Source organism: Eleutherodactylus coqui, chromosome 10, assembly GCF_035609145.1.
Source record: "Eleutherodactylus coqui strain aEleCoq1 chromosome 10, aEleCoq1.hap1, whole genome shotgun sequence".
Taxonomy (NCBI): domain Eukaryota; kingdom Metazoa; phylum Chordata; class Amphibia; order Anura; family Eleutherodactylidae; genus Eleutherodactylus; species Eleutherodactylus coqui.
This window is the reverse complement of record NC_089846.1, coordinates 141,448,917-141,465,996: the sequence shown is the minus strand read 5'-3', so window position 1 is coordinate 141,465,996 and position 17,080 is coordinate 141,448,917. Positions and strand designations below refer to the sequence as shown.

At 50.8% G+C, this 17,080-nt stretch overlaps 1 protein-coding gene across 3 annotated transcripts in view; it reads left to right on the top strand.

Moving 5' to 3' along the window:
- Positions 1-759: 759 nt before the first annotated feature.
- Positions 760-17,080, top strand: part of KPTN (kaptin, actin binding protein) — a 33,945-nt gene continuing 17,624 nt past the window's right edge. For 2 of the 3 annotated variants that reach the window (XM_066581979.1, XM_066581978.1), the window contains exons 1-7: positions 760-994; positions 3,169-3,251; positions 6,163-6,247; positions 9,416-9,470; positions 10,551-10,626; positions 12,779-12,852; positions 16,858-16,967. In XM_066581979.1, the coding sequence (XP_066438076.1) occupies positions 778-994; positions 3,169-3,251; positions 6,163-6,247; positions 9,416-9,470; positions 10,551-10,626; positions 12,779-12,852; positions 16,858-16,967 (700 nt within the window). In that variant the 5' untranslated portion in view covers positions 760-777. The remainder of the gene's footprint in view (positions 995-3,168; positions 3,252-6,162; positions 6,248-9,415; positions 9,471-10,550; positions 10,627-12,778; positions 12,853-16,857; positions 16,968-17,080) is intronic. The other variant, XM_066581980.1, reaches the window with a different exon arrangement.

The following is a 17,080-nucleotide window of genomic DNA, read 5'->3' as shown; positions in this document are numbered from 1 at the left end:
CTGAGGGCACTAAGGCACACGGGCCGGGCACTGAGGGCACTAAGGCACACGGGCCGGGCACTGAGGCACACGGGCCGGGCACTGAGGGCACTAAGGCACACAGGCCGGGCACTAAGGCACACGGGCCGGGCACTGAGGGCACTAAGGCACACGGGCCGGGAACTGAGGGCACTAAGGCACACGGGCCGGGCACTGAGGCACACGGGCCGGGCACTAAGGCACACGGGCCGGGCACTGAGGCACACGAGCTGGGCACTGAGGCACACGGGCCGGGCACTGAGGGCACTAAGGCACACGGGCCGGGCACTGAGGCACATGGGCCGGGCACTGAGGCACATGGGCCGGGCACTGAGGGCACTAAGGCACACGGGCCGGGCACTGAGGCCTTCATCCGCCTGCGGCCCAACAGTCGTGCGGCTCAGATGGGGGTTTTGCTGCCATGTATCGCAGGGCGCGGATATCTGGCGCTGATGGGCATCTGCCAGCAGATTAGTCACAGTCATGGCTCCTAATCTGCTGCTTCACACGGATTCTGTCAATACATAAATGCAGTTTTCCATAGAAAACAACAGGATGGGGAACCCTGGAATCCCCATAACGGTGAAGCCGTGGGGACGCCACTGTACACCATGAGAACACAAGAGGGGGATGCAGCGTCACGCAGACCAAAGCCTGGCTAATTACTGCCCCACGTCCCACCGCCTAATGAAGGGCCGGATGTCACCGGCCGCCATCTTTGTGCCTGGCAAGCGCGTGAACCGCACGTCACTTCCGGTCATGTCCGAGGACTGCTGCCCGCTCACAGAGGATACTTTCAGTCGGTTTCCTTCCCAGAGCAATGTGTACGGGCTGTCGGTCCTGCCGTGCACCGGGGGCGCCGGACACGAACTACTGGCCGCCACCCTGAAGGGGAAAGTCACCAGCTTCAAGTACCAGCAGCTGCGGGACAAACTGCGAGCCGGAGCCCGGGAGCTGCAGTTCACCTACATACCAGGTGTGCGGGGGCGGGGCCGGGGTCGGGGTCATGTGACCTGGAGATGGAGGGAAGCACGTGCTTAAAGGGGACCTGACCACAAACCCTTGCCTTCTATCTTCGGCCATAGTGTGAGGGCGCGGGGCGCTCGGGAAGCAGTAATTCAACTTTTTTTTGTTTTCGCACCCCATAAACAAATAGGCTGTTTTTAATCAAGCAGCATCGTTCTTCCAAATCGGCGCGTCGCGGTAGAAGCCCAACGGCTGATCTTGGTCAGTTAAACGCGAAATTGTTGTACGACTGTCACATTACCACAAGCAGCGTCTCCGCCTGTTCAGATGATGGGAGGTGTCCTCACAAGAAGATGGTGGGAACTATCATCAAGGGCAAGGCCTCACACCGTGCAGAAACGCAGTGTTTAGGGCAGATCCCGCCCGGTGTCAGCGGCGCTGGCGTGCGTTATGCCAGCGTAATGGATGCGTATTGAGCACAGCTGGAAGCGCAGCCAAGGCTGCTGATAAAGGAAAGAAGTCAATACCTAGCTGGGGACGCCGCTGTCAGGACCTTGTAAAGCCAACCGATTGCTCTGATTGGCTAAGCGCCGTTGAGTGACAGCCGGCTGAGCCAATCAGAGCCAGCACTGAATGCGTCCAATCACAGCCATTTAATAAATGAATGTCTGTGATTGGACGCATCCAGCGCTGGCTGTGATTGGCTAAATGTGCTGTCACTCAACAGTGCTCAGCCAATCAGAGCAATCTCTCATTGGAGGCGGGGATTTCCAATTCCCGTCACCCGAGAAAAAGTTCCCTGCTGGCTGACAAGTCCCGGGAGCGGCCCCTGCGGACAGCGACCTCACCTGTACTGGTTTCATTTATTTTTTTGACTCAGGCTGTGTAGCTGGGGCATTTAGCGCTAACAAAAGCGCGGCACCAAGTTGTGCCACGTTTTTGGCAGTGCTGAAACCGCTGCCCATTCATTTCAATGGGCAACACAGGGCTGAGAACGGCCAAAAATAGGACATGTAACGCTGTCAGGGCGCAGCGGGGAAGACGCTTGTGTGAGCCGCCCCATTGAAATGAATGGGAGCGCCCTGAAACCGCCTGTGTGACGGAGGCCCAAAGAAGGCGTGCAGGGTGTATAAAGGCTTTATGAGGCTCTGAGGCCGGCTCCACACGGGCGATAAAATCAGGTGAGATGTGTGCAACACAAGCATGAGCCGCGCTCTTTTGAATGGGGTCCTCCACATGAGCGATGCTATCCTGCAGGGCTCCGCGATGTGACGCTATGTGGGAGACGGATCGCAGCGCCGGCCCTCTGTCAGTGGGGCCGCGGGAGCAGCAGCGCCGGCCCCATTAGAAGCAATGAGAGCAGCTCTGCGATCCTCTGTGACGGCCGCGGCGGGGATTCCCTTCATCCCCGAAGTGATGCGAGGCTGTATTCACACGAAAATACCTTGCATTCACGGGGATTTCACATGGTGGGGAGCGCGATGTGGGGGTGGGATTCACGGCCCAATATCATGTTTGCCCGTGTGAAGTTAGCTTTATAATGGCCGCCTGCAGACGGCGGGTCGGATCCTGCTGCTAGACTTCTTGCAGTGATGCAGACCCGCGCACCTGCAGAGGACTGCGGCTCACCCGCTCCGGGCATCCCCGAAGCTCTGTAATGTGCCAGCGGCTCTTCACTTACATTTCTGTGCGGGCGTCTGCGAGACTCGCACAGAAATAGAACGCGCTGCGATGTGTTTTCCGCACGTGATTTCACACGGACAAATCGCGGCCGTCTGCATCGGATTGTGTATTGGAATGCAATCCTATGGCAGCGGCCATGGGCAGAAATTCTGCGTGAAATCCCGCCCACGGAATTTCCGCCCGTGTGCAGGGGGCCATTGGTGCGAGCGCCGAGTCATGACTGACCCCCAGGGGGACGGTTTCTTGGCAGGCTGTCTTGGCGGGGAGGTTTGCCATCGCCTTCCCCATACAATGCAGTAATGCAGCCGTGTTGCGCTCCAGATAGCAGCAGAGGAGGCGGCTGGTAGGAGGTAATGCATGTCTGCAGTCTTGGACACGGCTTCCTAGGAGCTGTGTACATGAAACGGTCAGGGATTTGGGAGGTGTTGGGCCAATAAGACTGGCTGTAAGCGTTCCTCGCCGATCTCTCTGTTCTTGACACTTATCTCTTCTGTTTTCCAGTTGATGCCGAGATTGTCGCCATTGATTCCTTTAGCAAGTCTCCCCCTAAGCGCGGTCTGGTGGTGGGAATAACCTTCATTAAGGTGCGTCCGAGGCTGCGGTTTTATGTGACCCGTCTATATCTCACACCTTGGCTAGTTCTGTCAGCCCCGATGGAATGAATGGAGCGGCGTCTGTTCATGCGCGGTCACCGCGCCATTCATTCTGTAGTCACTGTGCGTGACCCCGCACTGAAGAGAAAAGGGGGGACCCAGCACCCCTGTTCTCGGGATCAGTGGGGGTCTCAGCAGTGAATGGGGATAAGTCTATCTTCTGAATCCCCCTTTAAACAACTTCTTTTTAACTTGGACCATCGATTTCAGTGCAGATCGTCGCACATCATATAAATTCCTGTAGAGGGTTTTTATTCATGATCTTGCCGGCCTCAACAGTCACATGACAACCCCGCTGATAGCGGTAAGTCGCTCCAGCGCCGCAGCCCCTTTATTCAGCTGACTGGAGCAGATCTCGAGCAGCAGACCCCCACCGGTCACATATTGGCGGCCCATCCTAAGGCAAGGCCATCAGCAGGGTGACCCACTCCCTTTATTAAGTGCATCTCCGCCTCAGATCTCCCGCCTGACCTGCCGTCAGTCGTGGGGGAGACGCTGAGGTTAGGTCATACTGGTGTATCCAAGCTCTACTAACCGCCCTCCTCCTGACATCTCCATCTCAGTGTGTGGCACCATAACTCCCAGCATACCCGCTGTCTTGGGGTTATATTTGACTCTCTCCTTCACCCCCTATATCCAATCTCTGGCCCGAACATGTCAGCTGCACATCAAGAATCCGCTCTTTTCTCACTGCAGACACGTTATAAACGCTCACCGTTGCCCTCATCCACTCCCGGCTCAATTATTCCAACTCGCTGCTGATCGGCCTCCCCCGCACCAGACTCTACCCCCTCCAATCCATCCTGAATGCGGCAGCCAGGCTCATCTTCCTGTCCAGCCGCTACTCGGATGCCTCTGCCCTGTGCCGGTCACTGCACTGGCTGCCCGTTACATACAGAATACAATTTAAACTCACTACCTTCATCCACAAAGCCCTCCGCAGTGCAGCGCCCCCCTATATTGTATCCCTCATCCACAGTGCAGCGCCCCCCTATATTGTATCCCTCATCCACAGTGCAGCGCCCCCCTATATTGTATCCCTCATCCACAGCGCAGCGCCACCTTACATAGTATCCCTCATCCACAGCGCAGCACCCCCCTATATTGTATCCCTCATCCACAGCGCAGCGCCCCCCTATATTGTATCCCTCATCCACAGCGCAGCGCTCCCCTATATTGTATCCCTCATCCACAGCGCAGCGCCCCCCTATATTGTATCCCTCATCCACAGTGCAGCGCCCCCTATATTGTATCCCTCATCCACAGCACAGCGCCCCCTATATTGTATCCCTCATCCACAGCACAGCGCCCCCCTATATTGTATCCCATATCCACAAAGCCCTCCACAGCGCAGCGCCCCCCTATATTGCCTCCCTCATCTCAATCCATCACCCAGCCCGGGCTCTCCACCCTGCTAACAAAATTGGACTGAGCGCCCCTTTAATTTGAACTTCTCATTCCCGCCTCCAAGACTTCTCCAGAGCAGCCCCAGTCCTCTGGAACGCACTACCCAAAACGCGCAATCCCTGACACACAAAACTTCAGGCGTGCTGTAAAAACCCACCTCTTCAGAGAGGCATACCATATCTCCTAAACCAAACCCCTCTGTACTCCGCCTGATAACATGCTCCCTGACCTACTGACTGCAATCCCTGCTAGCCGTAATCAACCGCCCCTGCAGTCATACTGGTTCAGCCACTATGCGGCCTGACCATTGTCTGTGTATAGCATCCCTCACTCTCCACCCCGCCATACCGGGCACATCTCCAGCCCCTCTACCTTCTGTATCACCCCATTACTTGTAGTATGTAAGCTGGTTGGAGCCGGACCCACACCCCCACTGTCTCCATCAGCTGATTACTATCAGTTAGATATGGAAAGCTTCAGACGGCGTGATCCGCCGGTGACTTACCGAACAGGGGGCCTAAACAATTGTGTTGATGGGGCTCCGTGGACTGGCAGTGGTGTCTTGGAATATCAAAGGGGAGGAGACAGAGCAAGGAGGAGGATGATTCATGTAGCTCCTCAAGATGTTGCTGTAAGGAAGAAGACTATTATCTGTCCAGACAGAGCTGAGGGTAACATTTTCTCCAACCTTCCTCTGCCCGGTCCCCCTGCTACAAGCCTGTGGCCACGTAGATGAGGAAGACCATGGTCCTAAAAGTATAAGATATGGCTCATGGTAGGTGAGGGCTCCGTTACAGATTTTTACCTTAAGGCCCAATGTCCATGGGCAGATCTGATTTGCGGAATCCGCACAGGTCACCCGCGTGGAAGATCCGCAAATCCAGCCGCCCATATGGATACATGGGCGTCCGCAAATCAAATGAAGCATGCAAACCTTTTGGTCCGCAAAAAACTATTTGCAGCATGCGCCATTTCAGTGCGGATCCTGCACGAACGGCTTCTATTGAAGTCAATGGTAGCCGTCTGATTCGCGGCCCGTCCACAATGTCAATACCGCAGGAAAGCAGGGCAGGGTTGGAATCCGATCCGCCTGTGGACATGGGGCTATGGCTCAGGAGAATTTAAAGTCACTTTCTAGCTGAGAGGCTCAGATTGTTACAGTTTCTCTTGCTTTACACTGCAGCTGCTCTCGTTCACATAGTGAGTCTCACCAGGACGTTGGGAGAGCCCATTTCCATTTTGACAAATTCTGTTGAATTTGGCAGATTTGGGCACCACTTGTAAGGTTTGTTCTGTGGGCGTCGGAGGTAAACGTGAGCTGGACAGGGTTGGATCCCCAATCTTCTTTTTTCTCCCCCTGAAGTCGCCCCCTCAGACTTTATAACTGTCATTAATGAGAGAAGCTTTTCATCCCCGACTCTTCTCTTTCTTTCAGGACTCTGGAGATAAAGCGAGTCCGTTCCTGAATATCTACTGTGACTATGAGCCGGGATCGGAGTATAATCTGGACTCCATTGCCCGTATGCGCCATTCTTATTTATTCGTGGGTCCAGCAGGTTCTCTTGTGATCAGCACTGTAATATTTGGTCTGTAGGTCACATGCACACAGCATTGCCGTATCTACACGCTGCTCTGTGTTATGGACCGCATGGGACTCGGCATGCCACCACATATATATATATTTACATGCAGTCATAGCATCCATTAGGAAGTTACTTTGGCAGTGGGGAAAAAATCTATGGCAATTCGGTCCCAGAACACCAATATTTGGGGTGCTGGCTTTCTGCTAGAATGTACAAAAATGTTACCAACTTCCCAAATGCATCATGTAAACATACGTCCTGCAGCCGTCAGAGCTATGAGGTGGGCTCAGGAGCCGCGGCCGCTCCCTACTCCGTGGCTTACAGCTGTTTTATCTGTCGTGATCTAAGTTATCTCCAATCGTTAGTTAACTATTTAGATGCCATTGGTAAAACTGAGCGCAGATTTTACCCACCAGCCAGGGGGCCCCTCTGCACCCCATCAGCTTCCCCCGGAATGTAGTCATGGGCTACTGATAAGTTAGCAGGGCAGCTTGGAGCCTAGTGAAGGCTCCTGGGGCTGCCATGTATGCATGTGGCAAGGCTTAATAGGCAACATTGGAAATATTATATAATGCAATACTGAAATATTTCAGTATATAATGCAGCCGATCAACTGACCACGAGTTCGAGTCCCCTGGGAAGGGCAAATAAAATGTAGGAAAAATTATTATTTTATTTATTTTTAAAGTTCAAAAATGTAATTAAACATCTATTTGGTATTGGCCTGTCCAACCCCCCCTAATGTCCAAACTATTAGACTATCACACGACTTACTCTACATGATAAACACCGTGAAATCCCCACAAAGAATGCCGGAATTACATTATTTTGTTACCCAGGCACCCAAAGAAATGTCATAAATAGTGATCAGAAAGCTGTATGTAGCCCAAAATAGGACTGCAGCTCGCCCCACAAGAGGCAAATGAAAGATTACACAACTATACAAGTTTGGTATTAAATCTGCAGAATAATAATTTACTGCATAATATTTGTATCTGCGCGATCAGCCGGATCGACAGGGGCCGTATTTATGGAAATTTGTGCGCAAGAAGAAAAAACTGCCCGACGCAGCGGGAATAACGGTATATTAAAGTATAAAATAAAATGATAAAAAGCAAAAACCCGGATAAAATCAGCTAGAAAGACAGAAGCAATATCCGCTCTGCGGCCCTCGAGGAGATTGGCTTTGTCTTACTGCTCCTTTTTTCAGCCTTGATCCATACTTTTTGCTTTTATCGTTACTCCGCAGTATTTCCACTTAGAAGGAAATTGTGCAAATTATGAAAAAAGGCAAAGAAAATATTCAAAACCTCTTTGTTCAGTATTTAAGGCTCCTCCACGGGCGTAGTGATATCCTGTGGCAGATCTCCACCGGGGGAGCAGGGGAGAGCGGACAGCTCCGCGGTGAGCCGGTCTGACAGATGAGCTCCCCGCATAGAATCACGGCGATTCACAGCATGCTGCGATTTAAATCCCGCGAGTGGAGAATCGCTATGATCCTCCGCTCATGGACAGGGGGCGGCGCTCCCCATAGTAAGTCTATGGAAAGTGTTCACTGAGTTTCCCGCGGCCGGATTATCGCCGTGGGAAACGCAGTGAAAAATGGCCCGTGGACAGGAGGCCTAAGTCCGCAGATGCTGCAGGCCGCGGTAGCATGCACGCCGCTCGCTGTTGTACGAGTAACCTGCAACCTGGCATTATCGTGCTGAAAAACGGCTCCTGGGACACTTCGGAGAAGTCGCTGTTTCACCACCAAATCAGTCAAACGCTGACCTGGAATGAAGGCTAAAGGGGTCCGAATACCTACCCCGTGCCACCCCACACCAAAATAGTAGGACCGGTGTGACGTTCCCTTGTGAAGGCCTCTTCAGGCGTTGCCCACTTGGTCTTCAGATCATTCTCTGGCTATCATTGCTTCTGAGACAATAGCAGGACTCCTCGCTAAGAGGATAGACCTTGAATCCAGCCTCCATGGCGGTCTTGCTTTGCACCTTGATAGCCTTTGATAGCGGTGGACTGAGGTCAGTGGGCACCGCTCGCTGGATGTCCGGCTCGTAGCCCAAGGGCATGCAAATGGTTTCTGATGGTTTGTGTAGACACTGCTTGACACCGTAGGCTTGGGGAGTGACCGCCAAATTCACGTACAGAATAGATCCCCACGCCACATTCTTCTAATCCCTCGATCGTCCGTGCAGAGGTTCTCCTCTGTGCACCTCTTGCTGTGATCGGAGTTGGTTGTCGTTCTCCCAACCACTGGGCCACGCAGCGTTGAACAGTGCTGACACCTCGGCTTACGCATGTAACGATCTGCAGAGCGATAAACCGGCCTCCGCTCAAGGATTTACAGTAACGGGCACGTAGACAGACGGACATGGCACAATGCAATCATACCACAAGACGTGACCCAATATTTGATAACCGTGAAGCCCCTCCCACATGCCAACGGGGGGAGCTAGGTGCTTTAAAATGTGATCATTTGCATGTCTTAGTGACACCTTCAACTTCCTCAATTTACATAATCTTACAACTTTTACTTCTTGGTTTTGCAATTTCAATGTTGAGTTTTTTTATGTGTTTTTATTGGATGATTCAAGAGGGCGTAATAAATGGATATCGGTCGTTGCTGTCAGTCCGGCAGCCTTCAGGAGCCAATGTACCATCTATTATGTATCTATCGTGGTGCTATAGATCCGTGCACTCGGCGGAGAGCCCGCTCCATACACGGCCGGTGGAAGCCGCCATCAGCGTTCACTCCAGTCGTGGCTATTAACACTTTAAATACCACTGTCCATTCTAGCAGCAGCATTTAACCCCCGACCGGTTATCAGAGGTCCCGGCATGAAAACAGACCCACCAAACATGGCCAAATAGTGGGGGGAAAAAATGAAGAAAAAAAAGCCTCGTCATGAAGGGGTTAAGGGTGAGCTGCCGAATGTCTCTTATTAGTGGAAGCTTACTGTATATAAGTCTTTATCTGTACATGTAGCAGCCCCTGTTTTTGTACAATCCCCCCTCTTTGCTGCCGTTCTGCGCACAGTCCTCAGACATCACTAGGTGAAGCCGGATGCTTCTATACCTCGATGTAACTTTTGCACTTGTTTTCAGAGAGCTGCTTGAATCTGGAGCTGAAGTTCACGCCGTTCCAGCTGTGTCACGCAGAGTGAGTATACGGGGCTTACAATGGGGGTGTTGTGTATACGACCACCAGTACAGGATGCCAATAACAGCACCCCCACCCTGGCACCCCATCAGGTGTGTGAGATCCTGTACCTCTGCTCATGTGTACAGCATGTAGCTAGAAGGACTTAACCCTTAAGGACCCGACACCTTTTAGGGATTTTACCCACCTGGTGGTTTTACTGCCCAATTCTTTTCTTTTTTTTTTCCTTCGGCTACCAAATTTCTTTTTGCTGCGTTTTTCCTTCCGTGACACGTAGATCTTTTTTAGATCTTTTTTTCTTTTCACCGTCCTTTTTCTGGTTCTAGTTTTATTGGGGGTATAAAGATAAAAATGATTTTTTAAAATATCTAATCGTTATTTATTTTTTTTCATTAGTATATTTATGCTAAAATAAAGTAAAGGAACGGCTCCTCGGTTTGATATATAAGTTGTATAATTTAGGCTCACAGGGCCATACGGCGACGGTTTTGGTTGGCATCGCCAGTGGGTGATTTTCTATTTTATTCTGTAATTTCTTAAACCATTTTTTTACCATCTATGTCCCCCAATGACGTCATATAAGACCTCTGGGGATCATTCACATTGTACTCCCTTCTTTTTTTTTTTTTCTCCAGACTACTTCACTATAGCTGGGGCATCTATAGGAGCCCAAATTACAGGGGAAAACATTCCCCTATAGTGACAGTAGTCACCAGCAGAGTCGATCAAGGTCTGCTAGGACCCTGCAACTCTGCTGTAACAGGGGGAGTCGGCGGTCACATGACTGCTGTGTCACATAGTGGAAGTAATACTTTCACTTTCACTCTTTAGTACATAGCACTGATTGAGCGCTATGTAGTCTGGGAAGGAGACGACAGAAATGGTTAAAAACTGCTTCTCCCTTCTCCTCTGCGTCCTCTGCTGTGTCTGACAGCCGAAGGCCCGACCTGCTTGATTGCAGCAGAGGCTTTAATCCCGGACGGTATCTTTGCTACGGCCTTGTTCAGTGACACGGATATTCTAGAGGTCTGATTTTGTGAAAATCTCCACTCCAGCTAATGATTACATTGTCCTCCACAGGGTGCAGGATGGGGACCAGCAGGAGACCGTGTTCCTTCTGGGAGGCAACGATCAGTACATTCACCTATATAAAGAGGTGGGAGAGCTGTAATAATAACGCAAATGGATAAATCTGGACTGCGGGGGAGGAAAAAGACAAAAAGAGCAATAAGTGGATAATCTGCAACAATAAATGGCACATCAGTGTAGGGTGCCCTTTAAATAATGGCAGCCAACATATAGGGATGCAAGGGTAGCAACTAGAGCTGCACTTAGAGTGGCTTACATGGGACAGCCACCACCTCAATCATCGCTAGAGCCGCACTTAGAGCGGCCTTACATGGGACAGCCACCACCTCAGTCATCGCTAGAGCCGCTCTTAGAGCGGCCTTACATGGGACAGCCACCACCTCAATCATCACTAGAGCCGCACTTAGAGCGGCCTTACATGGGACAGCCACCACCTCAGTCATCGCTAGAGCCGCACTTAGAGCGGCCTTACATGGGACAGCCACCAACTCAATCATCGCTAGAGCCGCACTTAGAGCAGCCTTACATGGGACAGCCACCAACTCAATCATCGCTAGAGCCGCACTTAGAGCGGCCTTACATGGGACAGCCACCAACTCAATCATCGCTAGAGCCGCACTTAGAGCGGCCTTACATGGGACAGCCACCAACTCAATCATCGCTAGAGCCGCACTCAGAGCGGCCTTACATGGGACAGACACCACCTGAATGATTGCTAGAGCCGCACTTAGAGCGGCCTTACATGGGACAGCCACCACCTGAATGATTGCTAGAGCCGCACTTAGAGCGGCCTTACATGGGACAGCCACCACCTGAATCATCGCTAGAGCTGCACTTAGAGCGGCCTTACATGGGACAGCCACCACCTGAATCATCGCTAGAGCCGCACTTAGAGCGGCCTTACATGGGACAGCCACCACCTGAATGATTGCTAGAGCTGCACTTAGAGCGGCCTTACATGGGACAGCCACCACCTCAATCACCACTAGAGCCGCACTTAGAGCGTCCTTACATGGGACAGCCACCAACTCAATCATCGCTAGAGCCGCACTTAGAGCGGCCTTACATGGGACAGCCACCACCTGAATCATCGCTAGAGCTGCACTTAGAGCGTCCTTACGTGGGACAGACACCACCTCAGTCATCGCTAGAGCCGCACTTAGAGCGGCCTTACATGGGACAGACACCACCTGAATGATTGCTAGAGCCGCACTTAGAGCGGCCTTACATGGGACAGACACCACCTGAATGATTGCTAGAGCCGCACTTAGAGCGGCCTTACATGGGACAGCCACCACCTCAATCATCGCTAGAGCGGCCTTACATGGGACAGCCACCACCTCAGTCATCGCTAGACAGAGAGACTGTAGGCAACGGTTGTTCTGTGAAAACACGGCTACCAACCGGGAGACAATCAGTTCATTCACCGTCACTACAGTAGTTGGTTCATTCACCGTCACCAGTTGGTTCTCTTCCGCTCACCTAAATAATAGTCGCCGGGTGATTATCATCTGGTGTAAACAAGTAAGCAGGGTCTTCCAACGACTGGCCAACTGCTCTGCAGGGAGGGGTGCGCCTGTTCGGGGTTCAGCTTCTCGTGAATGCTGATTGCCTGCCGCCTATTTCTGACCGTTTCCCCCCCACTTAATGCTCATTGGTTCCTGAAAACACGTAAATGCGTGCGAGTGATCCTCAGGTGAACAGTCCCTGCTGGTCTTTGAAGAACGCAGTCGCTGTTCTGGTCTCTGGCTAGTTTTGCTCTTTGGAGATGCTCCCTGCAGCCGTCTCCTGCGGCTTTGGTTCTCGCAGCAGTGGGTGCTCACTTGGAAGACCTCCAACACGTATTTATATGCATCCAGTGGATTCGGCCACCAAGGAACCTGCTGTGTAAATCCTCCCCGCAGGTCAGTGATTGCGAATCGAACAAGTGAACAACAAGCACACAGAGTTCATGCACTTCAGTGACTGTTCAAATAGCAGCCGCCCAATCCTATGAGAAAGCAGAATGAAAGAAGCCTAACTGTAGGGGAACAAGGATTGGACATATTGGAATTCAACATGTCTGATCCTTTGGTCCTCCTAGAGATAAGTGCAACAGCTTATCCCTCCACAGTACACCTTTCCCATCGGAGCAGCCAGGTTTATAGGGTCTTATAGGGAAGACGGCCATGTCCACTGTCTGGGAATAGGAATGATTTATGACTCTGCTCTGTTGACAGAATGAAGGACTGCACCAATTTGAAGAACAACCCGTGGAAAATCTTTTCCCAGAGCTGAGAGATCTCCCAAGCAAGTAAGATCCTGCGTTTAGTAGAGGTAGCGGGTTGGGATAACGCCGTCCCTCACAAGACCCTCTGATACTAAATGCATGTGTCGCGGGTCAACAAGAATTCATTATTAAGGTTCTGTTAATGTTTTTTATCTACATTCGGCGTATGCAACTGGAAAACTCACGGAGCTTAAGGGCGCCTGCACACGAGTGGACATTCTGCGGCGGGATTTCTGCCGCTGCAAGCCTGCATAGGATTGTGTTAACAAACGTAATCCCATGCAGACGGCTGCTGTTTGGCCGCGCGAAACCTCGCACAGCAAACAAACTGCGGCATGCTGTATCTCTGTGCAGGGCTCGCAGAGCGCCGCACAGAAATGTCACTCACCCGCCGCCGGCTCCGGTCTGCTGCCTGGCAAGCTGGCACATCAAACAGCCAGAGCCGCGGGCGAGTACACGCTGGTCCCTGCAGGCGCTCGGGTCGGGTCCTGCAGCGAGAATCCCACCGCCGGATCCGACCCGCCCGTATGCAGGCGGCCTAAGTCACATATATTCCAAGCACCCATTGACCAGCGGTATGTCTGAAGAGCGTCGTACGGTTATAACTATATGACATAAAGGCATTCCCGTATTCATTACAGAGGCATTCCATAAAAACTAAATACTGGACACCATGTGCTTTGGATAATGGCAGCCAGGGGCCGGCTGGTCCGCCTGTACAGTGCTATATGTTGGCGATATGGGTCAGAGAATACTCCCTACAGAACCTCCAGCAGACACCTCAAGCACCATGTATAGAGGCTAATACTTGCAGATCATTAACCCCTTGGTGACATCCAGTCGATGTGCACCGGGATTGGATTTCTGCCTCTTAAGACATGCCTGTGGCACATCTTAAAGGGTTATCCCCAGAAAACACTGTTAGTGACCTATCCTCAGATGATCCGTAGTTGATCGGCTAAGGTGCCTACTGCCAGCCCTCCAACACACGGGTACGGAGCAGAAACTGATCGCTCCCATCCCTGTGTGGTGGCCGCTGCTGGTAACTGCAGCACAGCTGTCATTGATTCTAATGATGGCTAAGCCTGCAATTATAAATGCTGGCCGCTTCTCAGAAAGTTGAAGCTTCCATTACGCCCCCCTGTGTGTTGTGGCGATAGCAGCAGGCATCCGAACAGCTGATCCTCCGGGGCCCCAAGCTGATCAGCTATTGAGGATCTTTCTGAACCCCATTAGGGGACTAAAAATGTAAAAATAAGGGAAATAAAGTTTTTATAATTATTACAAAGAATAATAAACGTTACAAGTTTAAACTCCTCCTTTTCTCTTCTTTATAATAAATACCTCCCCCCCCCCCCCCCCATATTTGGCTTCTGTAAGCCGTAGACCAACCTTTTTTGACTCGTTTTATTAGGGAATGAAGAAAGCTAACAAGTCCTATTAATAAAGTGCGTTTACATCGAGCAACGTGCACGATATAATGTAACGGAGTAATAAGATGCAATATACAATCATCATAGCTGTAAAAGGCTAAAGGCTACAGCTATCTGTTCAATGCAGAACCGCTTCACTGACACATTGTAACAGATGGAAAGGACAAACATTCACAAAGTACAACTGTCGGTTGTGGACATAATGATCAACCATTGTACCCTGAAGATCGAGTCGATCAGCCATGTGCCCGCATGCATCCGACACCTTTATACTGTGCTGGTCAATTCCCCAGTGATAGAAAATATTAATCTGTCGACTGCTGATATGGGATACACAAACCCTGTTATCGTTAAGGCCGGCTGTCCACGGGCGATGCGGTATCCCGCCCGAAGCACCACCGCAGGAGCCGCCGGCAAATCTCCGCCGGTCAGCCCTATCTAATAGATAGGCTGACCGCAGAGAATCGGGGCAGTTCGCAGTACTGTGCAAATTGCCCGCTGCAAGAATCGCAATGATTATCCGCTCGTGGACAGGTGCCTTGCTATGCAATGCTATGGGAAGCACCACTGGCGTGATTCACCGGCGGTTTACCACCGGCGAATAAACTGCCATGGACAGGGGGCCTAAGAAAACCCCAAAGTTAGGTCAGACGGGGTAAGATCTGGGGAGCTGGCCGGTCCACTGGACAATGTCTGCTTCTCCAACACTTCGGAATGTCTCGTCTACCCAGTCACAAGCGCAGAGTGCCTGAGGAGCCGCGGTCCGTCCGGCTGCCACCACGTTCTTGTATATATCCCAATCCTGGATGATGGAATATACGGGGTGTTGAAGTTCCTGTTTCCTGTCACAGATCTCTAAAATAGAGCGGGCCCATCAATCCCCCATACCAAATTCCCACCCAACCATCACACCTGGACGGCTGTTATCCACCTCCGTTGTCACTTCAGGGTTCTCGGGTCACCCAGTAACACATTAGTGGTGTCTGTAACGCCTCCGGACACCCGGATCCTGGCCTCATCAGTCCACAGCACTTGTCCTTGCAGCTCTGCATTTTTAGGTTTTGCACACCAGGTTTCATCCAATTCATCGCGCCTGTCCGGGTCATCGGGGATGATGGGGTCGTCTGTGTACATCTTCCATCATCCTCTGTAATGACCGCCTTCAAACGTTCAGTTTCTTCAATGTTCATTGTAGAGACCTGGGTTTATATGGCGGACTTGCGTGTTCATTCGCCATGTTGGTGTTCTTCGGTGGTCGCATCTTCTGGTCTCGCACTTCTCTTAGCATCTAGAACGCTTCCAGTTAGCGACTGTTACCGAGGAAGCTCCACGAGGTCCGCGCTCATGTGGCATCTGCCTATTAGCATCCCTGTAATTGTTTGTAATCGAGTAAAGCCGAATACGTCCCACGCTGCTAAAGAGGTAATCGCCCGGTCGCCATTTTGTTTTCGCATTACGGATCGTGTTGCCGGATGCATTAACTAGCCAATAGTCTAAGCATAAACCATTTAACCCCCGCTTACCTAGAGCTGTTCTGGAACCTGTTTTGTAGTTGCATCACGTTAATAATGATACAATTACCCCACCTCATCCCATCACAACAGTCGATGATTGAAGCTCGCCATCGCTGAGGAACTCAATCACATTCCGGCTGAAATGTGTAGGGATGCGTACATGTGGCTTATCGTCTGCAAGCTTGTGTCGGTCTTCAGGGTACAATGGTTGATCATTATGTCCAAAGCAGACATTTAGTTGTACTTTCTGAATGCTTAATTTGCAGTTGTTACAATTTATGTCCCTTATAATATGTAACAATTTCCAGTCATTGTTATAAGGCTTGTCTAAAAAGTCTGATACTGACGTGCAGGAATGCTGCCTTCCAATAGGTGGCGCTGCAGAGGTCTTGTTCCATCTTCCTATTTGCATATTTCCCAGAGGAGCATGCATGGCCTTAAGTCTCCTCGCACCTTCTGGGTGCTCTCCTTAGAGAGAAACAATACCCTTCCCATCCAATTTATGTAATCGAACTGTTGTTATAGTTGCATTTCATATAAAATTATATAACTTGGCTTTTTTGGTCACTCTGACTCGAAGCAAAAAATGTATCAAAAAGCTATCAGAAGGTTGTGTATACCCCATAATGGTACCAATAGAAACCAGCAAAAAAGGAGTCTTCCCAGAGCTGCACTGGAGGAACAATAACAAGTTGTGGCCGTCAGGAAATATATTCTTAGAAAGATGTTAGTTTTTAAAAGTATTACAGCAAAAAACAACCTCTATAAATTTGGCATCGTTGTAACCGTGCCGACGGAGAATAAAGTTACTGTGTCTGTTTTGCTGCCATAAAAATAAGACTCCCCCTCCCAAAAAAAAAATGATGCAACGGCTTCTTTATTTCCATCACACTTCACTTAGAAATGATTAAAAGAGAAGTTTTTTAGTAGATTAAATGATACAAGTCGTAAAGACAGGAGAGCAAATTAGACAGAAAATAAAACCGTCATGACTGTGGGGCGTCCTCCTACCTCCATCCTAATAAGACACATCAGCAGCCAACCCATGTGTGAAACTAACGGTGGCTTTTATATATTTGCAGCGTTACCTGGTTGAGTGTTCACAACATCCCAGACACCCAGCGGCGGATTACAGCGTATGGATGTCAGAGCGGATACTTCTGTGTATCACATGTGGACCAAAGAAAGAGAGGTATTAGGGACCACTGAATCTGATCATATACCGCCAACATATGCCTTGGTGCTAGATTGTCATCACTCACACAAGGTAACTGCCCTGCTAAGGGCGACCCTGTCTTGAGGCTA